Consider the following 24,161-nt stretch of genomic DNA (forward strand, 5'->3'; position numbering starts at 1 on the left):
TCAAACCCAATTAAGTAGCCTGATAATGTAAGTTAACTAAAATATAATCTCTATATTGCTTCTAAAATATATTAAAATATATCATTACAAGTTTAGAGGTTTGAAAAATAGAAAATCAGTCCTACAAAAATTCTTACCCAGAAAAAGTGAAATTGTTCAATAAACCCCTTCCTTTAAAGTTGCATCTTTCGGCTTCCTACTTATTTGGATTACAGTGCTCAAACTCACCCGGGACTCACTCACTCATTGGGAAATATTTAATTAGATTATCCTCTTCATCAGAAGGAACATGTAATTAGTTCAGTTATTCTCAAGTCTTATTATCCTTTATTGCTGGAGCTGCAGAGAAGCAGAGGAGAAGCTAATAACATGTAACATAGTCACAGGCCACCACTGCTGAGTCCTATGAATTTATGAGGAGCTAGTCTTGTAGTACATTCTCAAAGATTCATTTTAGGAATATCATTGAGAGGTGGGGAAAAAAAGGGTAGATCCTATCTGGATTTAATGCAAGGGGCTAATATATTACTTTTTGTAACTAATAAAATTTCAAGGACTGACAGCAAATTTCTGATTTGCTTTTCCTCTAGTAAAATGTCTGCTTTGAATTATGCAGAAAGAATTCTTCTTCCTGCCAACTTGTTTCAATTCCATGTGCAAAACCATCCACAGAACATTGTCAGGGGTTTCTTATAGAGGTTCATTTCAGGATTCCTTAATCATTGGAGGAACACACACACACACGCACACACGCACACACACACACACACACATACTCTTTCTCCTCTTTTTGGAGCAAGCAAAGGAAAATGTATTGGATTGGTAAGGTCTATGTATGGTGCTTTCCCTTCCTGAAAGTAGAGACAAAGGTTAGTCACCAGACGGGAGAAAGAGGTTTTAGTGTCCTGTTTTATGTATGCAGGCCCACCCTGTATGTAGGTGGAGAGGGCAGTTGCCGTGAGATATGATATAAGAGGTGCTGGAAGTTCTGCCTGTCCAAAAATAGCCCTCGCAAGGCCTGGGTTCAGGCACAGGGTCGGTAAAACCCTGGTTCAGATGAAATGAAACTGCATTTTCAGAATGCTAACCCATTATACCGTTATCCTATCAGCATGCATTTATTTATCAGAAATAAAAGCTGGACCTTTGAGGGAATGTTCATTTGGACAGGGAGAGTAGGGGAAGGAGTTAGCAAGATCCAAGGCGCAGGGTAACAATGCGAGTCCCCAGAAACAATTTCTGCATCACCATCGAGTGAATTTGTTGAAACTAAACCTCTTCCACATTCATTCACTCAGTCTTTTTTGAATCAGTATTTTATGGCTTGTGACATTTTCTCAAACAGGCAATGCTTTTATCTGGGACTTTATTAAAAAGAATAGTAACAACTCACATTTGGAAGATGCCTTTTAGAGTATAAAATACTTCTCACACACAGTGTAGATTTGATCCCAACAACCTTGTGAAGCTGACTTACATCTTACTATTCTCATGTAGCAAACGAGCAAAGAGTCTCAAAGTGGTTAAGTGACTTGCCTTGCGCGCCCGCAGCTGATAACGTCAGAGCCCCATGTTGGAACGCAGGCTCCAAATCCAGGCTTCACCCTGTTACTTCAAGCTCTTTGAGACACAGTCCCTACAGTCAAGGAGCTGACAGTTAAGTTTAACCTGCTTAGTAATTCACCTAAACAAAGGAGCAAGCTCTCTGGGAGTTTTCTCTAGTGCTGTTACCGAGGAAGTGTTTCCCCTGGTCTTAAAGTGTCTAAAAGAACTGTGCCAAACACAGGCTTCTGCAGGCACACATTTGGCCTCAGACTTTGGATTAGACTTTATCAGTCATTCACATCATTCCCAGGGCTAAAGACATTCCCCACTTAGAATACCTGACCCCTCTGCACAAAGTTGTAAAATAAATAAACCAAATTAGATAAGGAAAATACAAATACGAATTGGCAGGTATTAACTTAGGATTTTCTCCAGAGCCCTTGGGACCTGGGGTTTCTTTGAGGAGATAAAAGGTTGGGGTAGAACTTGATCAAGAATGATGAAGTGACTGTAAATCTAGAATTTCTATATCAAATCACGTCTACTTTGCACCGTAAGCAAACACACACATATCTCCATCCCTTTAGGTGATGAAGCCACAGTTTTGTAGCAGCTCTAGCTCATCCCTTTTTAGCCATTTTACACTTCATTCACTTTATACTCCTTCCTCAGTAAGTGCAAAGTGCACCGAGTTAAATAGAATTATGTAAAATTTAGACTTAAATGTTCCCATTCAGCAGCCAAATAACCCTGTTCAAATGCCCTCATCTCTTTTGTGAAATCTTCTTGGATTCCCACAGGCGAAGTTCATCTTGCTGTGTTATACTGTGGTTGTTTGTTTGTATCTGCCTCCCGCTACTTTGTAGCGAAGGGCATGATCATTAGAGGACATGTGTTATTCATCACTAAAACCCCAGCACTCTAGGCTAGCAATCCCAAGTTATTCTGATCACATATCCCATCAGTTCAAAAAAAAAAATTGAGCGTTTGTTCCATGTCCATTGTGTGTGTGTATATGAACATATTACAAATATCATAGAACACCCTCAAAATTAAGAATTAAAAAGGACAAAATAAAGGCAAATGTAATCAGGGGGTCTAATATTTTCCCCCCTCTTGGTGGATAGTCTTGCTCATGCCCAGGGGTGCATTTGGAGACCGAATCCACTGATTTTTGCACTTTGGCTGGACACAATAAACGTTTGTGCAAGGGGTCTGTGGAATGAGTCTCTGGCACATCAGGCACTTCCCCTGATACCAGTCACTTTCTCAATTAGTGAACTAGTGCCAAGTGTTTTCCCAGCCTCTGAGCACACTGGCTTCGCAAGAGGAGGGCTGGCTGGATGTCAGCCACACTGGCCGTCACAGGGTACCCTTTTACAAGGGACAACCTGCACGATGTTTGTGAAGGGCTTTGTGATTTGCGTGCTGATTCTTTCATTCAGCATGTATTGTGTTGGTTGTTTACCATGTGCCCATCATAAAGTTAATTCCAGCCTTCAACTTAAAAGACAGATATGGAAATGAGCAGTTTATTACCATATGATAACAACAAAGTTGTTAAGGGTACATTGAATGCACAGAGCAATGCCTAAATCTTTCTAAAGTTTTGATGGAAAGGTTTTAGGAAAATGGCTAGAAAGCTGAATGGGGAATTTATGAAGTAAGGAAGGAGGAGGGGGAATTCTAGGCAGAGGAGTCAGCCCAGGCAAAATCAGGCAGACATAGCACGGCATAACCAAGAAATTCCAAATAGTGGGCATCCCTGAAGGATAGGAGGGAAAGTGAAAGGAGCAGCTAGGAACGAGGCCAGACAAGTGTGTCAAGACTAGGTCACGAAGGGCTTGGTGTGCCCTGCTAAGGAGTGAACACTTTATCCTTTCGGTATGGGATCCACTGAGGAATTCTGAGCTGGAAAGTAATATGAGAGGTGAAGATATTAGAATCAGCGTGCAGGAAAAATTCTGCAGGAGGATGGAAGGGCGGCACTATTAATAACAGTCCATTGATGTATAGCATTTTACATTGTATATTTCATTTATTAGCTGTTTTATTAAAAAAGCAATACAGTACATGTTAATTGCAGAAAATTTGGGAAATGTAGAAAGAGCATAGCCCGTAGACTATTAGGCGCCTAAGTATCTGTAGACTATTCCACCATTCAGAGATGCATGCTTCTTTTTCAAAAATAGGAACTATATATACTTTCTATCATGTCCTTTTCATATATTATGACATTAGCCTTTTTCTAAATCCATATACAGTGTCTATATAATAGAAAGCATGTCTCTATTCAATAATTCACTTAACCACTCCCCCTTTTGCTAAATTTAGACTGTTTACCAATAGTGAGGACCTTGATTGTTTCCTTATGAAAAATTTCAAGAAGTGTAATTACTGAGTCAAAGTATATAAATCTTTGTAAAGCTCTTGACATATATTGTCAAAATGCATCCGAGATAATTTGTGCCAATTTACATTCCTTCTAACAGTTCCAATTTAACCACACCCTCTTCAACATTGTATTTTTTATCTTAGTCAATTTGATAAGCAAAAATTGTAGGGTTAAACATTTAATCATATTTTTATTGGCTGTGTTTTGTGATTACAGAATTCATGAAAGCAAAATGATTATGTAATTTTGTTTTCGGATTTCTTGTGATAATGGGAGGGGAACCACTATTGTCTAAATTCAGAATGAGGAATATTTGCTTTGATTTCAAAGCAGATTTTAGATGCTGTGAGGGTTACAAAAAGAAAGAAGCCATCATTGGGGGCCCTGCCAAGCTCCAGGTGCCCTGCAGCAGAAGGACACGCATGCAAGGCTGCTAATACAGGCGCACCTGCAGGAGGGGACTGGATGGAAATATGAACAAGGGCCAGGGAGCGGGACCAGGGAGAATTGTCTCAGGCAGGGGAATCTGGGAAGGGTTGTTGCAAGAAGGTCTTTGGTGTGAGCCCTTCCGATTGCTAAACCTCTTCTTGCCTCTTTGTGTCAGTGGTCCTCAAAGTGGCAAGCCTCAAAATCACCTGCAGAGCTCATTTAAAAATGCCTATGTGAGGGCTACCCTGGTGGCGCAGTGGTTGAGAGTCCGCCTGCCGATGCAGGGGACATGGGTTTGTGCCCCGGTCTGGGAAGATCCCACATGCCGCGGAGCGGCTGGGCCCGTGAGCCATGGCCGCTGAGCCTGCGCGTCCGGAGCCTGTGCTCCGCAACAGGAGAGGCCACAACAGTGAGAGGCCCACATACTGCAAAAAAAAAAAAAAAAATGCCTATGCGAGATCCCAGCCACAGCGATGGGGATCGGGGGTGTCTTCAGGATAGTCCAGGAACACACCTTCTCAACAAGCATCCAGGCACTCCCAAGCCTGCACTTGGAGAGACGCAGCCACACCTATGTCCACGTGCTGCTCACGGGGCCGGGAGAGGGGTCATCCTCCCCAAAGGTGGACTCTCCATCTGTACTCTGGCTCCCCCTTGCCACCACCCAGAACAGGACAATGGCCCCACTTATTCTCCTCCTCCCACTCTCCATGGCCCAGTGTTCATCCATCCATCCATTCTTTCATTTTTGAGCATTTGTGCCAGGTACTGTTCTCAGAGCTGGAGAAACAGAAATACCATTGAAGGCTCTTGCCTTTAGGATATTTACATTCTCCAATCTGTTGAGTTCTGCCAAAGTAACAGTGATCTGAGAAGGGCCAGAGAATGTTCATGCTTTGTTCATTCCTCTGCTCTTCAAGGCAGATGGTACTACTGCCTGCCTGCCCACTTCTTTGTCTATAGCCTCTGAGCATATCAGAATACCTCTGATCAACATATATGCCTCTAGCGCTAGGAGCAAATGACAGTCAAACAAAGCTGGAGGGGGAGGGTACAGAGTGTAAGCCCTGAAATACACATTCAAGGGTTTTGAGGTTTGCCATGCGTTACCAAGACATCTAAGAAAGCCTGGGGGTTTTGTTGCATAAGAACAGTCACTGAAGATAAATGAAATGCCAGGACTCAGAAGGAAACCTCTATACATCTGATCATGTCTCTTACCTGCTTAAAACTCTGTGTCTCCTTATCACTTTCAAGATAAAATGCAAATTCCTTTAGTATGTTATTTGAGCAGCTGGTGGCCTCACCCCTGCTTACTTCTTCAATGTCAAGTTTCCCCTAATTCTCTCCTCTCCCCATCCCCCCACCTGCCACTCTTGGCCCCCCACACCCCTCGAGTGCTTTCAATCACTCTCAGTTTCTGGAATACACCCCTCTTCTATGGGCTAGAAAGACTGGGGAAAGCAAAGCAAGGGATGAAGTCAGACTGATGATACTTTCACCTTAACTCTGACCGTCTCAAAATGGTTCGCCTTGAGAACTTGCTATCTTAGGGTGACCAACTGTCCTGGGTGCCGGGGACTTTCAGTTTGAGCACTGAAAATACCAAGCCCTGGGAAAACACTCGGTTAAGTCATCCTAGGGTCAATATGTAAATGACCTTTGCCCCAGTTCTTAAACTCAAGGGTATTTTAAGAATCTCTAGAATGCTTGTTGAAACTTTATGCTCCTAGAACCTCACCTCCAGAGATTGATTTGGTGGTTCTGGGGGGTAGATCCCAGGTAATCTGTATCTTTAACTAGGGTCCCAGGGATTATGGGGCAGGTGGTCCACAGGGCACACAGAGAAACACTTATGGGAAACTAGGCAGCATCCGTCTGCTCACAAAGGGCTCTTCCAGTAGCCAGCCAGGAGACATCAATACCCTGTATGCTTCCTCTATGAGTCCAAGAGATTAGGAGAGGACACGGGAAACTTAAAAAACAAGCCTCTATATGGGACAGGTTTGGAATAGATTGAAAGTTAGGAGGCAGCAATAGCCTTGAAGAATACTGTCCACAGCGAAGCTAGAGGAACACTACAGCTTTTTTATAACTGCGAAGGAGTAGAGTTTTGAGGGGGAAAGAGGAGAGAGTTGACACACTGAATACATTCTTTGCCCAGCAGGACATTAGCAGAAATCCCACTCCAGGCTGTCCTCTGAAATGAGCAGCTTGGTGACTCCATATTTTAGAAAGATAGATACAAAAAATTCAGCAATATAGATGCAATTACTAAGAACAAGGGACTCAGGGGTGCTGATAATATGTGAGTTAAATATGTTAGTATGAAAGGCCACCAAAGAAACCAGAAAGCAGTGGCTCTCAGACCTGAGTACATCAGCATCACCTGAGAGCTTGTTAAATCGCAGACTGCTGGGCCCACCCCCAGAGCCTCAGATGCAGCAGGTCTGGGCCGAGCCCAAGAATTCGCATAACTAACAAGTTCCCAGGTGATGCTGATGCTGCTGACCTGAAAGACACATAATCAGTGTTTTTTGAAAAAAAGTCTCTATTAGTTTGAAGGCATGAATCTCACCATATCAGTACCAGCTTGGTCACCTTACTTCTAAATTCACAAGAAAAAAATTAAAACTGGCTTAAACAAAAGGGAGTGTACTGGCTTGTATAACTAGAAGTCTAGACAGGTTTTGGGGTCAGCTTAGCCCACAGGCTCCAGCCCCACTTCCTGCATCTGTGAGGAACGACCCTTCCTCCATCTGTGTGGCGGCTCCAGCTTCCTATGGTGGTGGGATGGCTGCAGCCTCTTCCGAAAGCATCAGGACTGAGGAAATGGGATCCGGCAACCCCAGGAGAACACTCCTCACATCCCACTGGCCTGAACTGGGTCACAAGCTCGTCCTGAACCAATCGTGGACCAGGGAGGTTAGGATTATTTCTAGTGCAAAGGGGTCCACCCCTGGAGCTGCGAGTCCCCAGAGGCACACAAGCCAATTGGGAGAGGGGTGAACGCCTAAAAACAGTCAGATTCTCCCAGAAAGGAAGGAAGGTGTGGGTGGGCACCCAGCAACTTCCAGTCTAGGAAGTGGAACGTGGAATCTAACTAAATGGCAAATGACTCACCTAGTGGTGTGGCATTGGGGTGCAGGAAGTTCAGGGACCAGCCGTACTCAGATATCTAGGCCAGTCAGTGACTAGCAGGGTATCAGTCACTGGACTCAGACTGAGGCAGGATTTTAGGGGAATGGTCTAGGATCGAAGGAGAAGACGACTAGGAAAGGAAGGTGGATGCCAGCCTGAGTTTCTAAGTTTCTAAGACATGAGTTCAGGCCTGGGGACGAGAGACAGATGAAGTACAGGGGAGGTAACTTTTTACCTTTACCCTTTGAGGCTTCTTCTCGGCTGGGTCCAAGAATTAAATTGACATTGGACAGATGGACAGGAGAAAAGCATGCAAATTTGCATACGTTTTACCTGACACAGGAGCCCTCGTAAGGAAATGAAGCCCCACTCCCAAAGAAATGGCAAGAGCTATGGGCCTTTATATTGGGTTGAACAGAGAGAGACAGTGTGAAAAAGTAGGTGAACTATGTGGGGAGGCTAAAAGAAGTTAAGAATTATTTTAGCAAGGTCTTCGTGTATAGAATTCTGTGTCAACTTCTGGTCCTCAGTGACGATGATGTTAATTTCCTTCTGGTACAGGGAGGGCATCTTTCACATGGAAGCTTTTATCTCCTGTTTTCATGAAGAAAAGGGAAGATTAGAATGCCCTTCTTGCATCTGCCGTTTTTCAAGTGCCTTTAGTTCAGAATAATCCTTATGCCAAAGTGGCACATTCTGCCACCTTTCAGAGCTATTTTAGGATCTGAGGGGTCTCAGATCCCCACTAGGTCTCAGGAAAAAAAAAAAGAAGCACAGCTCTCTAGAGTGGAGGCACCAGGTAAAGACAAAACTAGTAAGAGAGTCAAGAGTATTTGAACATAAAAAAAAAAAAAAGCTAAAAAGCTCTACATCCCTCCAGCTAAGATAGGGACTGGGTATAGAGACCGGGGAGGGGCTGGGATACTAGATGGGAGCCCGGTAGCTCCATTTCAGGGGTGAAAAGGCTTCTGTGAGGCCACCGAATATGGTGATGCAGAGTAGGACCTTGAAACTAGGTGGCCTGAGTTCGTTCAGATCCCACAACTACTACTTACTTGTGATCACCAGGCCTCAGTTTCTTTATAAAATGGGGTGATGAGTCCCCACCTGGGAGGGAAGGTGAGAGTTAAATGAGGTAGACTATCTAAAGTGCAGTCCTTAGATTATTTTAGTGCCACTGTTGGAACAGTCCTTATCTGGCACATAGTGTGTGCCATGTAGCCACTTATGTGTTACTTATTTAGCTTGAGAACCTACTGCTACTTGCAGTCTACTCCTAGACCTTTGTGATGGTAGCTATGAATATTGGAAAACACCCAACTTCAAGTCAAACAAGAAATAACTCCAACAGCCATTTTAAATTTACTGAATGACATATGCATCGATTCTATGCGGGGTTGGAGACAGATGAATCAGATCAGGATCAGCCCTTCCAAGCTCCTAGAGATTACAAACCCTGCACACAAATAATTGCAAAACAGGAGAGCCAGCTCCCTTAGGGAAGATTCAAAAAAGTCGTAGGTTTGTTCAATTGTAGCTTTCATGACAAGCTGAAAGAACCAAGAATGACTTCAGAGGGGTGGGGGCATCTTGGGACTGAGGAAAAGAGCTTGATCTAAAATAAAAAAAGGATTACCATGATAATAGAATCATATGCTACTAATACACACCTAAACTAATATATATCTGAACTTTCTATATCATCATTTCCTATATTATCACATTCAGCTTCATGTGCCTTTATTTTGTGGGTATACAAAAACCCAAACGCTACTTAAAAAAGGAAAGCTTTAGGAACTTCCCTGTTGGCACAGTGGTTAAGAATCCGCCTTCCAGTGCAGGGGACATGGGTTCGATCCCTGGTCCAGGAAGATCCCACATTCCATGGAGCAACTAAGCCTGTGTGCCACAACTACTGAGCCTGCCCACCACAAGTAGTGAAGCCCGCGCATCTAGAGCCCGTGCTCTGCAACAAGAGAAGCCACGGCAATGAGAAGCCCGCACACCGCAACAAAGAGTAGCCCCCACTCGCACAACTAGAGAAAGCCCGCGCACAGCAACAAAGGCCCAATGCAGCCAAAAATAAATAAATAAAAAATAAATAAATTTAAATTAAAAAAAAAAGGAAAGCTTTGCTTTTTCCTTCTTTGGAAGAGTAAGTCCAACAAATGTTTCTAAGACACGTCCTGTGCTTTTTGACATGAGCATACTAGATGTTCAAAATGCACCTCTCCCTTGGGAAATTCATCACATTTCAAATTATACATGTCTGTTAAAGCATAGATCTGTTCTACCTTCTATGTATTTGTTATTGCTGCTTCTGAAACTTCCTTACGGCCCCAAAGAGGTCTTAATCCCTGTCAAATGTTATTATGTTACCGACTTTTATATAGTCTTGAAAGGGGTTGTTTATTTAGTTTCAGTGACTCCTTGTTACTGCCAAATATTATTTCATTTCAGCCCAGATGTAAGGGGTCCAATGACTGGAATTATTTCACAGCCCTGACATTGTCGAGAGATGGATACCAGTTTAATTATGGACAGCTGAAAATGATCCAGGAGTCACCTGCTATGGATATTTATCATCATTATGAACTTCTCACCAAGCTGTGGTCTGAGCCCTTTCATAACGTTCCATTTGCGTTAGACAGACAGGATGACCTACATGGAACCCAGATCTTCTGTCACCTTGAAATTTATGTAGGGACAGCTTCATATTGCTTGATTATTTTCTTTTCCTCTGCTCAAAGTGAGAAAATATGTTGCAGTCATTCCTATTCTTTTTCTTTCCTCTTGTCTCTCTCCATTGCCTTCTCTCACTGCTACCCTGCTCCTTCCAGCTGTCTTTCCAATTATGCCTCATTGGAAATTATTCATTACTTAAAGAATGTGAACTGGATAGACTAGACACATAAAGGACCAAGCAATGCAATGACTGCAATGTAGTTGGCACCCCGTAAATGCAGGAGGAATGAAGGAGGGAAGAGAGTGGAGGGAACAGGAAGGGAGGCTGAGGAGTTGCAGAACACTCAGGTCATGACTCTGTCTCATTGTAGAAGAGATTAAGAATAACAGACTTCCTCCTCTCCCCCTCCCAGAATACACTGCACCGTAACAGAATCTGTTTTACACCTTTTCTTTTTATCTCTGCTTTCCCTAAATGCATCTTGATCTGTCCCTGTCAGAGCAGAGAAAGGGTTAAATGAAAGGAGCAACCAGGTTACCACCAGCTTAAGGGTCCCCTTCTGCCTGCCCAAATGCACATCTCTCCATTACTTTTTTCTTTCCCCCAACCTGAGCTGAAAGGTCTTCAAGAATTCCAATCCTGCCCTGGATGTAAGCATAGCAACAGTAAGAGCTCACTTTAGTGAGGGTTTACTGTGCATAGATCATTCACCATGCTAAGTCTTTTTATGTGTTTCTTCATGCAGTGCTCGATACAGTCTTGTGAGATCAGCACTATTCATGTTCTCTTTCTGTACATCAGTGGTTCTCAACCAGGGACAGTTTTGTCCCCCAGGGAAATCTTGCAATGTCTGGAGAGACCTTTGGTTGTCACAGTGGGGTAGCCAAGGATGTGCTAAAAACATGCTCTAGTGCATGCAAAAACCTCCTGCAATAAAGAATTAGCTGGCTCAAAATGTCAATAATGCCACTGTTGAGAAACCCTGCTGTAGCTTAAAAAGCTGAAGTTTAAAGGAGTTGAGTAACTTTCCCAAGGCCACTCAGTGGTATTTGAGAAGACTGGAATACGAACGCAGCCTGTGCTTCTGCTTTATGCTGCCCATGAGTAGTTGAGGCTTCAGCAGCTGGTTCATCATCCCTTGTACCAGAGGACCTAAAATTCCCAGCAGGAATCTTTTCCTATGAGGGCATCTCCATATAAGTGGCCCTTTTCAGTCACTTGAAATCACCTGCTCATCCATCCTTTTCATCAAATATGCAGAATCAGTCCCATCTAAAGCAGCCCTTGACTCTAAACATTGAAAACTTTGTGAAAAACACACACATACATACACACACACACACACACACACACACACTGGGGCAATACTTCCTCTGACTTTGTCATTTTATAAGCAGATATAGCGTATATAAGACAAAAGCAGAATGCATAAGCAACAAGCTTTGAAGATGGCATATATAGTTACAGTATACTTTGATGAATAAATTATACATATTTAATCTGACATGTGTTTAATGATAAACATAAGCACTTGTGTTCTGTAGAATAATTAGCTAAAAATGGTAAACAACAGTATTACTTTTAAGGTGTCAATCAAAGATGTTAGTATTCTTCTCTTTTTATTAATTCTTCAGTATCTACAATCTCAGTTTTGCCAATGTTTTGAGAAACTGAGTATCTTTTAATAACCTTAATCATCCCCAAAGGCAGCTACCAAAACACACATACTCTTGTGCAGACATGCACACACAGGCACATGCATGCACACAGACCCATGAGCCTGTGCACAGTCTCGTGGTCACACAGTCACACCCCACATATCCACACACACCTGGACACAGTCACACACAGACAAGTCCCAGGTCTTACCCCCCAGAGCAGCTTCCTTTGCCTTTACTCCTCCCTCACAATACGGAGCTGCTGTCTCACCGGTTTTCTGCCCCACCTAGCACTCACCCTCTCTGATGCTTCGCCTTTGACCATAATCTGAAGGGTATTTCCATTTTCCCTTCAGAGCCCTTCCTCTGAATGACCTAGCCCTGGTGTATAAGAGAAACTTCAGGCAGTGAAACTTGAGGGTGGATGCATGGGAAACTAGTCATGGCCGCAAGACCGCTGTCACACTGCAGCCTCCCCGTGCCACAAAGGTGAAAGCACATTTATCTTCAGAGCCAGCCTTAGGCATTGCAAGCTTTCAGGTTAGAGAGAATAGCTACCTCCCATCCTAAATTCTCAAGTGCCACATCTGTTACTTCTTGCTTGAAATTCTATCATCAGTTGCTAGTCCCTTTCATTCTATAAATAAGGGATAAAATTTTATAATACAGCTTACTCACTGGTATGAGTAAAATTCATTCAAAGTGAGTTACCAAGTTAAATCTTTTCTATTTTAGCAGCGGGAGGGATTTAGAAAGCAAAAAGGCGCTCTGTATCTTTCTGAATTTTGCCTCGGACCAGCCCTGTTTATCCTCACCTGTACAAGGGCACATTTCTTAAATGACCAGGAAAAAATGTCTTAGCCTGGAAGTCACAGATTTCCATTACCTTTCACTGTGTAATATCTGAGTGCACCATTACTACTTTATAAGGCATGTAAGCATTTCCTACATTAATAAACTTTGCCAAGGATGGTGCCAAATAGGATATCTTTCCTTTCAGTTTTGGCATAAAATCTAAGGGACAAAGTGATGGGATGATTAAACAAACATTATTTTATTTATTTGTTTATTTATTTATTTATTTATTTATTTTTTGCTGCGGTGCACAGGCCTCTCACTGTTGTGGCCTCTCCCATTGCGGAGCACAGGCTCCAGACGCACAGGCTCAGCGGCCGTGGCTCACGGGCCTAGCCGCTCCGCTGCATGTGGGATCCTCCTGGACCGGGGCACGAACCCGTGTCCCCTGCATCCGCAGGCAGACTCTCAACCACTGCGCCACCAGGGAAGCCTCATTACTTTATTTTATATATTGAAGTATAGTTGATTTACAATATTATGTTAGTTTCAGGTGTACAGCAGAGTGATTCAGTTATATATATATATATATATATATATATATATATATAATATATATATATATAAAACTGAATCACTTTTCACTATCACACAGACATGTTCTGACCAAAACAGGAGCCACTAGTTACATGTGGCTATTTACATTTTAATTTAATCCATTAAAAAATAAAATTAAAACTTCAATTCCTCAGTCACACTAGCAATATTCAAGTGCTCAATAACCACACGTGGCTGGTGGCTACTCTTTTGTATGGTACAGGTAAAGAACACTTCCATGATCACAGGAAGATCTGTCAGCAGTGATGTAGACAAAGAAAAGTTGTAGAATATCCAGCGTTAATGCAGGCAGTGGGGAAACAGACCCTTTCGTATAGTGGTGGTGGAAATAAAAATGCTGCTAACTTTTCAAATGTCAATTTGGAAGTATCAATAAATATGTAAAATACACATGCACTTAGTAGGAAAAAAACCTGAAATTACCTAAATGTCCATCAATAGGAAACTGGTTATAAATAAATGACCAAACACCCATAAAATAGGAGGTTATGCCAATAATTTAAAAATACACGTGTAAACAATACGTGTCAGCACAGAAAGCTGTCCTAGATAACTTTTTTTTAAAAACATTTATTTGGGCATACTTTAATGCTTAGTTTTAGAATATAATTTCAAGAAACCCAAATATAATGTTATACACGGATCTTTACCTTGAGATTGGCCTGAATTCTATTAACATTCATAATTACATTTATGCAAGTACTATTTATACATGAAGACACATACACAGCTACTTTTGGGCTATGAGTAATAAACGGTATCTTCTCTCATACAGAGGTGTCCTAGATAACTTTGGATGTCAAAACACAAACCACTTGACAATATGAAAGTGTGATACTATTTGTATTAAAATATAAAAAGATATAAGTATATGTCTATATATGCATAGGAAATTACATAAGGATACACAAGAATTGGTTAATGGAATGCAGGAGATTGGGGAAGCATTTTCTTTTCATTGTACGTCCTTCTGGTACTGCTTGCACTTTTTACCATGATGAGGAACTATTGCACTTGGTCATATATTAAGGAAATGAGAGAAACAAAAGAATGTGGTACCAAATGAATGAATGAATGAATGAAAGAACGAATGAAGAAACAAAGGGAATTAGATCTGCATGTCAAAGACCTGTTTGCTCAGCCCTAGGCTAGTTTGGACTGAGCCAAGTTTATGGATTCTGCTCCTATTTGCTGAGGTCTTTATATATCCAAACCAATCCTAAGTCATTGACCCAAGAATAATGGGTTAAATGTGAAATCATATCTTATGCATTTTTGCAGCTACTGTAACAAATACCATGGACCCTCAAGGAGGGCCCTGAAACCAAAAGACTTTTAGGAAAAATGGTGACTATATTTGGAGTCCCTGGAGGAAAAGCCTTTCCTCATCCCATCCCTCTCCCATCATCCTTCCCTTCTCTGCCCCACATAACCACACCTTTCCCTCTCCTCCACCACCTCTTTTCCCTGGTTTGTTCCAGGCAAGAGAAATGCAGATACAAAATCTTTACCCTTCCTCAGAACTCACCTGGATTGAACATACAGCAAGTTAAGCAACGATTCAAGCTGTTCCTTGTGCCTTGTTGTAAGTACACCAGGGAAACCTGGCAGCAGACCTGCAGACCTCATGGAAGTCCTATCTATCTATCTATCTTACTATCTATCTAACTATCTATCTATCTATCTATCTATCTATATCTATCTATCATCTATCTATGTATCATGTATACACATACATATATGTATGCATATGTGTTTATATGTCTGTATGTATACATGCACTTGTGCACACACATACATTTTGTTTTCATGGGAATCTGTGGAGCAGTTCTAAGTATTTGTCCCAACTGATGCCATGCTTACTACTAATGTGGGGAGGATCCACAGAGAGGAGGATGGAAGAGGGGAAGGGAGGGCACTAGTGTCTGTGGGTGGGCCTGATCCCCAGGCAAGGAAAGAATTTGGCTCATTTGGTGTATTTTTGTTGGATCAGATCATTAGGTAGTAAATATGACATACGTCTTTGAATCAGGTCAGTGATAAAGGGAGAAATGTTTTTATTTCTTAGTGTGCTCAGAATCACAAACTTCCTAACAGACAAAGGGCATCCACCCTCAAAATAAGATCTTTACAATCGTGTCTTCCTGCCTCAGCTGCACTCTTGGATGCTAAATTTCCTCCTACACCAGTCTTTCCCAGAACCAAGCACCTCGGGTAGCTTGGCCTGGATGTCCCCCCAGCCCTGGCAGGCCCCGAGGCCTGGCCTGAGTAGGTCCAGGAGACACGTACAGGCCTCGTCTGGGAACAGTTTTTCTCCATTTAATAAGTCTCATTTGCCCATAAGACGCATTTTTTAAGTTTCTGACTCATGCCAGCCTCATTTATTTGGTATTTTGGCTTGATGAGTACCTAGGTTTTAACCCACTTAGGGCTGTTTTTCTGCCTAGTTCTGGAAACTTTGGGGTTTGTCTAATTACTCCTCAACCCTGATCAGCTCACGGCTCCATTTTTCTCTTGTATCCCTCATCCTCCCAAGACCTACTGCCCTTGTCGGCTTGCCTCCCCAGCACACAGACACACAGACACACACAGAGACACACAGATGCACAGACACACAGGCATACAGACACACAGAGACGTACAGATACACAGACACACAGATACACAGACACACAGACGCACAGATACACAGACACACACAGAGACACACAGAGACATACAGATACACAGACACACAGACACACAGAGACACACAGATACACAGAGACACACACACATGGACTAGATACTGGATAAGTAACCCTTACAATGCTGGAAGGTTGAAGATTTGATTATTATCTCAGTTAATACGAGTAAGGCAAGGGAAAGGAAGCCTAAAATTTGTGTCTTCTGCAGATGTTTTTTTTTCTTCCCTCAAAGACTTATCCTTCAAACAAAGGCCCTCTAAGGATTTCTTTTTCATCTGAGACCAAACTACTGGCTGTTGATTGACTGGAAGTGTGAACTATGGGGTGTGAGAATAAAGACTTTTCAGTAGAAATCCACTTATAAACATTTTTTCTTTTTCTACCTCTCCTGGAGATGACCCACATTCCTTAAAAATTTTCAGTCTAAGATGTTTGTCAGCAGAGACTTTCATTTACATTGATTATCCCAAGGATTCACATTACCATTCCATTTGGGAGAAGCACAGAAAGAAAATGGCATGCCTGGGAGTCAAACCTCCTCCGAGCAACCTCCTCTGGGAAGGACAAGCGTGCCGGTTTCTGCCATTGCCAACAGTGCCACGTGCAGTGCTGTGCCCTTCTCCGGGAGTGTGGGCATCGGCACTGAGTCTGCCTCCGACTGGGTCGCCCTGGGCTGCTCAGGGAGGAGGGAGCATCCTCCGGGCTCGCCCCGCCACTGCTCTTCCTGGCTCTGTGTCCATGAGATCACGCGTGCCCAGCTATTCCTAATCTCCCCATTTCACAGTAGGGTATCATTCTTATTTTGGGGCTGTGCCAGATTTTTGTTTTAAACCCAGCTCTCTACGGACAGTTTTCGACTGACCAGAAATAACATTGATGGCCCGCAAAACACCTTTCTCTTGGGACATTTTGTTGTGCTTTGAGTACATTTTAACACAGGTAACAATCGTAGCCTAATAGGGACATGGGGATAGAAAACAACTCCAGAGACATCCCATCCATCACCGTGACGCCAGGCAGGCTTCACCCACACCACGCGAGACATAGGTAAATGTTCTGTTTTCACAGGTCATCAGGAAAAGAGACCCAGTCCAGTGTTGACTTCCCTTCAACGCTGTCATTATATTTGTATCACAGGGAAACGCCCCATCCTAGACTGCTATGAGCTTCAAAACTCAAAGCTGTATATTTTGAACCAGATGTCACAGAGAAGCCTGATAGTCGGCACACTGTTTAGCTGGTATTGAAAAATAACATTTCAAACCAAATACACCTACCCTTTGAGGCTGGACCCAATCGGACAGCTTTCATTTTATGTGTGACTGTCCGTCCCCTTAGGATTCCCTTCTCTCTTGAGTCTGGTCATCATTAAGTGGTGAGATTCCACAGGTGTATCCTTATGTTTTCCAGCTCCCAGAAATCACAGCCATCATGTCCCTTTCCCTAAATCGTGTTAGCAGGAGCAGAAGTGCCATAAAAAGCAAAGAGCTCTGTTTCATGGAGGGTGTTTGCTTAGACACATGCAAAGCTTTCTGACATTTGGTTTGTTCCTTTGGTTTTTGGAAACAGCAGCTTGAAAGGAGTCCTTTCCCTGGCTTTCCCCCTCCTGCGTTGCAATGCAGGAAACCCCAATGTGGTCTCGAGGCGGTCCGATTACATTTTGGCATATGATAATCCACAGGGCCATCTGCAGTTAGAAGCAAAATAGCCATCTCCCTTTCTTTCAGCTATTTCCCTTGGCAAAGTGAAAAGTCATAAGGAACCGGATTGGTCAGGAAAGCCCTGTCCAAGGGCTGGTATGAACCTCAGACAAGACGCAGCCCGATGAGATGCAGTGTGCGCCATCATTATCTGAGACGGAGGCTGTGAAATTGACACCATATGCGCCCGGAGGAGTAATTGCACCAAGGGGGGAGAAAAGCAACATGTCAGGACATTTTAGTAACACCTAATTCATCCCGAGGTTATAAATAAATCTGATGCTTGCTTGAAAACAAAAGTCGAAAAACACTTTGACTAGATTACTTTTGTGACAGTGCTTTCGGCCGAGGTGAACTTTATTAGGGAGACAACATGAAGAAAGAGAAATACATAACAACTTTCTATGGTATATTTTACATGATTTTATTTTTTATTTTTTTGCAGTAAATAAAGTGATTATAGGGCTCCAAGGAAAAGGGCCCAGATGTTAGAGAGTTGTGTGAAATTTAGAGGAAAAAAGCTGTAAAAAGTGCAGTTATAAAACAGGCTGTCAGTGCCACACATCTGGACAATACAGCTGTATGTTCCTAGTGGCTGTCGTCACCCAAAGAAAACTCAATAACCTTATTTCACCCCAATTAGGCTGCATACCAACAGGATCAACCTTAAATTGCAAGGGGGTGGGAGTAGGGGACCAGCATTTGCTCGGCGCCTCTGTGTCAAACAGCTTTTATCTTTCATCTGAATTTGGTCACCAAGAAATGAAAGACTGCTAACATAGCCATTTCCATTTTTATAAAACCCCATTTAATTTATAGCGTCCTAAGAAGTCAGGGTTTGACAGTTTGGACTATTGGCTGTGCCAAACAACAGACTTTCTGTAGCATGAAACTGACCTACCGGTCATCCTAACACAGAGCTCCACCTGTCTTTCCTCCACCCATGTTTGGGAGTCTGAGTCTAGCACCATCATGAGAAGCACTTATTGGAAAAAGTTCATTTTCAGACAACCCAATCTACTTAGAGTAGAGGGTAAATGCCTCTCTTTATGGCATTGGGGCATTTTTCCCTAATTTTTTTGGCCCGCAATGAGGCACCTTTGCGGCAAGACAAATATTACAAAACTCAAAATACCATTTCATCTTTTCATCACTGACAGATGTGCCAAAGGCTATAAAATGCCACTTTCCTAATAATTGTGTTTCTTCATAGGTTTTAACGGCAGCAAAAGCAATTATGGACAGCGGAGAGAAATTCACCTTACCACTGATAGGGAAACTCTTGAAATTTCAGCTTCTCCAGGTTAAATTGAAGGACCAACAGCGACGGGAAAACGAGAAGAAGGTACTGGGAGGGCGATGGTGGGTTTTCTAAAGACGGCAAGGAGTGAGTGAACTGCAGCCAGGTTCTCTGGGGCACTTCCTCTCTCTGTAAGCCTGCCACGAAGTGTTACGTAGCACATTTAACTGTTGCCTCAACTTTTTAGGGAAAAGCCTGTCCAAAGCGCTGTTGGAGGAATTACATTTTCTCAAAGACAAACCCATTAAAAATAAGTTCTCCTATGCAGAAATGTGACAGTATCCCAGGGCATGTGGCTGAAGTTGTTTTTATGGTAGTCTATTTATATGTTAGGAACAAATTAGGGAACCAAAGGAGAGACACAGAGTCAGGAGAAGTAAATATAAAAAGGTGAGAAAACCCCACAAAGTCAGGGTCTAACTATTTTAAATATTTTACATGATATTCAATAGGAGGACCTATTAAAATAATGGGCTACATCTGCATCTTCCTAGTAATCTAAATATTTCAGCTGCGCTCCATTACTTCTACTCCTGTATTATGTACCTGCTTATTTCTTCATGTGTAGACTTTTCATTTAATTTGCCTAGGGAAATCAATCTGTGTGTTTTCCAAAGATTTGTATTTTTCATCTGAAAAAATATTTTAAAATAGTTTTAGCAAAGTGATGCCAGTTTCAAATCCATCTGCTATTTAACCTTAGTCAAAATGAGAGATGTTTTTCTTATTTTCCAAATCATGCTGAAATACTTTTGGAAAGCCAAATGCTTCTGTATGTACATGTGTAATGTGTATGTGTGCATGTGTATATATGAAATGGGTGTATAAGTAAATTGTTTCTTTATACCTCTAAGTGGGAGAGGCAAAACCAAGTCATGGAAGAAGAGAGAGAAAAGTGAACATGTTCTAATAATACCTACTTCCCCTTTGTAAGACCCCCCCAAATCTGGCTTCCCTATTTGAACTCTTGACAGGGTAACTGTAGAAAAAAATAATAATGCCACCTTAAATTTGTAATATAGGGCTTTATGTTTTTCAAAGAGATTGTGCATTTAGCATTTTACTAGGGTGGTGTATATTGTCCCCAGAAAAATTCTACTTATTTGAAAACAGTTGATGGTATAGTTTTCCATCTATATGAAGCTCTTTCCAACGTGTACAGGAGAATTCGTACCTTAAAAAATACTCAGGGATGTTAAGACTTGGCAGAAGAAAAATTGGAAAATTTGAAACTAGTAGAGAAAGATCTTTTCTTGTCTTTTTAAAATTCCAGTGTCACATGGGAATCTGAATTACAAAAAGTAGACTGTTAAGTCCTGCAAAAATTCTTGCACCTTCTGTTTGCTTTGTGCTTTCCCACAGCACCTACAAATATACATAACACATTAAGTGTCAATTTCCTTGTTTGCCACCTGTTTTAAGTCTCAGTAATTGTTTGTAATAGGAGTAGGTTTTAGATTTCAGTTAACAAATTTTAAGTAACAATAAATGGAATATCCTGGCAATGGAGGAAACATTTTTAAAACTAACAGTATAAAGATATTTCTGCACTGTTATTTTGCTCAGCATTTTTTTTTGAAATGTGAACAATATAATAAGACAGTTATGAGATTCTGAAGATACGGAAATAATCTTTATTTGTTGAAAATTCAAGAGTCTTAAGGAATTGGGAGTTGAATTTTAGATTTATAAAAATAAAAAGGTAATAGATGCATAAGAGGACGCTTTGAGCAATTAAGAGCCAGCAATTACATAATCTAATTTAATGTCTTCATTAGATTGGTTTCCCAAAACACCAGCCCCAAATCTCTGAGTTGCAACCACACGAGTCAGTACTAAATAATTGATGAAAACTGATTGGAAGGGAGAACTCTCCAGAAAAATATTCTAGGTAAAGGCAAGGCTAAGGGAGTTGTTGGAGGGATGATATAATCTATGTTCATTTCAACAACACTGCCCAGCAGGTCATTTGGAACAACGGAGGTTAATGCTTGTCAGCCAGGGAGTTTAGCAGAAAGCAAAATAAGTATAAAGTATGTAAAACTGACACCATGCTGTGGTTTAGAAAATGGAAAAAAAAGGAAAGAGGACTTTACCCAATTTCTTCCTCTTTCTGAACCCCCGGTGAGATTCTGAGATTCCTGCAATGGGAGTGACTATCTCTTCGGCTTTTTAACATCAACATGAGATATATGTGGTTGCTTTCTCTCAAATACTAGTTATATGTTTACATCTGTACAACCCAGAGTGTTTTGTATCTTCTATGTTGAATTTTTGGAATTGAATTTTTAACATTGAATGCTCGAAAAATATCCATAGCGGTAATTACAGAAAATACTAGGGAGACGGTGAGGACAAAAACTACTAATATGAGTACGTCCCTGTCCTTTTAACCCAATGGAAAAAAAATGTAATGTATACTACATATTTGATTCTGTTTGGTTTTTTTTAACTTGCTTTTTAAATTAATTAATTTATTTATTTATTTTTGGGTGTGTTGGGTCTTCATTTCTGTGCGAGGGCTTTCTCTAGTTGCGGCAAGCGGGGGCCACTCTTCATTGCAGTGTGCGGGCCTCTCACTATCGCGGCCTCTCTTGTTGCGGAGCACAGGCTCCAGACGTGCAGGCTCAGTAGTTGTGGCTCACAGGCCCAGTTGCTCCACGGCATGTGGGATCTTCCCGGTCTCGAACCCGTGTCCCCTGCATTGGCAGGCAGATTCTCAACCACTGCACCACCAGGGAAGCCCCTTGATTCTGTTTTAACCATCAAAACTTTTCTTAATAATATAGTTACAATAGCCAGATACAGTGAAAATATCATTATTTTAGATTCCACTAATTTTAATAATTTATAACACTTTAGTCCGGGCTATGCTTAACATTGCATTTGCTTTGTCCATGAAGAAACTTTGCTGGATAATTAATATTATAAAAAATAACACAAGGAAGATATTTCTTAGAAGTACAGTTTAGAAGCCTTTAGCATATAAATTTCTGAGAGGCAAATCCCTGCCTCTAATTGTAATAAGTTGAATATATTTCAAAACTTTTATATATTCAGAAACATCTTGTTGATTACTTCCAAATATACATATAATGAAGAAAATACACTTTATTTCTAGAAATGTATTTCAGCATTTCAGAACTTCTGAATATGATTCTTTCATATAATTAATCCCGAATTAGATATTATTATATCTTAAAATCTGAATAAGAGTGTTTTGTTTAGAAATAAGTTTTCCTTGCGCACATAATTATCTCAACATTTATTCTGCATTTTTAGTTATATCATTATCAATTTATTGTTAATTCATTAACTTAACAAACATTTAGAGAAACAATGTATTGGGTACATATATTTTCATAAGGTTCATTATAATTTTAAAATAAATTGCTTGGTTTCTATTCTGACCATGTTTTAATTTAGTCATTATCTGAATATTACAGTATTTTTCACATTTTTACTTCTTTCTAACTCCAACTTTTATATTATATATTAATTATAAACATTTTTAAAACCAAAACACTTCATTGTGAATCAAAATATTTAAAATATATTGAGAATTCAGCTAAAAGAAAACATTTAATCATCAAAAAATTAAAAATGGCTATAATACAAGCAAAACTAACCCATTTAAATAATCAGCCAAACTAAATCTAGTCCGTGCCTCTGAGTTGAGTTCAGAACATTTGGATAGGTTTTAGGAAAAGATCCAAATATATTCTAACTGTGCTTTTAATTTGTGAATTCAAATAACCAGTCCATATTTTCTTGGATATTTTTAGCATATCTTTTATATAAAAGCAGAACAGTTCTTTCTCTTTCTGGCTTATCTACTTAGTACAAGTTGCCTTATTTTTCAATGTCCTAGAATTGAATAGATGGAAGACAGGCAGTAAAGAATATGGACAGATGGTATTGGTAAACTTTTCTTAAAACATCTCAAATTAAAAGCACCTAAATTTGATCAGATATCATGATGAAGCCCAAACAACCCAGAGCCTGCTCCAAAGGACCGACAAAAAGAAATTAGGGTAAATTTCACAGACGTTTTCCAGCTTACTCCAGTTAAAACCCCGAAACACTGGAAACCAGCCAATGTAATGCCATTTTGTATGTGTGTTTTGTTTTAAAAGAAAGGCCATAGGGACATACCAGGAAATTACAGCCTGGTTAGTTTTGATTCAGTTGTGGTTAAAATCTTCAGAAACTATTCTAAGAAATCAAACGGAGGAAGAGCAGAAACTCAGTTTAGAGGGACCCGTGTGGCTTCAGGAAAGGAATAACTTGCCTCACTAACTGGATGGAATTCTTTGAGGCTGGATTATCGAAATGAGGATACTACCAACAAAACTGTTGGATCTGAAGAGCTACAAAATTCAACAGTTCAGGGTAAATTATAAATGATTCCCTGGCTGGCTTATCTGTAAACTAGAGCAGAGCTTTCCTAATTGGGATGCTATTAATTAATGAAACCTTTTTACAGACTTCAGGAAAAATGTAAAGAAACACACACATTTAAAATAGAGCAGTATTTTGAAATACAAATAGCTACAGTTACAGCAGCTAATAATAGTAATTAGCTACCATTATTGACTGCTTCCCACTATACTAAGCTCTTTACATATGTTTTAACATTTAATGCTTTAAATGACTTTATGAGTTACAGAGGATTATTCTCGATTTGCAGATGGGGAAACTGAGGGTGTGAAAAGCTAAGTAACTTTCCCAAGGCTAAATAGCTACTCAGGACTTAAATCCAGAACTGTCAGACTCTAAGATTACGTTCTTAACCACTGTACATACCCCTTCTGAGTGTGTCTCAATAATTACGCAAAACATCACTCTTGGCTCACAATCAGTAGAGAACTTCCCAGGGATGCTTCTTTGAAAGAGCAAATGGCTTTGCTCAGTGGGATCTACCAACTTGCTAATTATATCATGTAATTCCATGTTGCATAAAACATCCTGAGGTTAAGCAGGGGGGACTAGTCAGAGAAAGGAACAAAGTCCACCAAAGACAAAGGGCACTGAACTAACCAACCACCAATTCCCAAGGGAATCCTGACTTCTTATCCAGTCCCACCCCCCCTGCCCAGAAATGAGCTGGTCTCTGGAGGAATCTCTTAGAAAGAAACTTCCTGGGATTATTTCAAACATCCTTAGCCCTTCTCTCTGCCCTTCTGGATGTTGAAGTTGGATAGCAT

General features: G+C 41.0%; 1 protein-coding gene across 1 annotated transcript in view; it reads left to right on the plus strand.

Annotated features, from left to right (window-relative positions):
* The window catches only part of SPAG17 (sperm associated antigen 17), a gene marked incomplete at its 5' end in the record, with an annotated part of 215,822 nt that overhangs the window by 17,061 nt on the left and 174,600 nt on the right, over positions 1-24,161 (plus strand). The window contains one exon of the mRNA XM_081224979.1: positions 18,868-18,999. Coding sequence (XP_081081105.1) covers positions 18,868-18,999 — 132 coding nt within the window. The remainder of the gene's footprint in view (positions 1-18,867; positions 19,000-24,161) is intronic.

Source organism: Mesoplodon bidens (assembly GCF_964165515.1).
Source record: "Mesoplodon bidens genome assembly, chromosome: 2".
Classification (NCBI taxonomy): Eukaryota; Metazoa; Chordata; class Mammalia; order Artiodactyla; family Ziphiidae; genus Mesoplodon; species Mesoplodon bidens.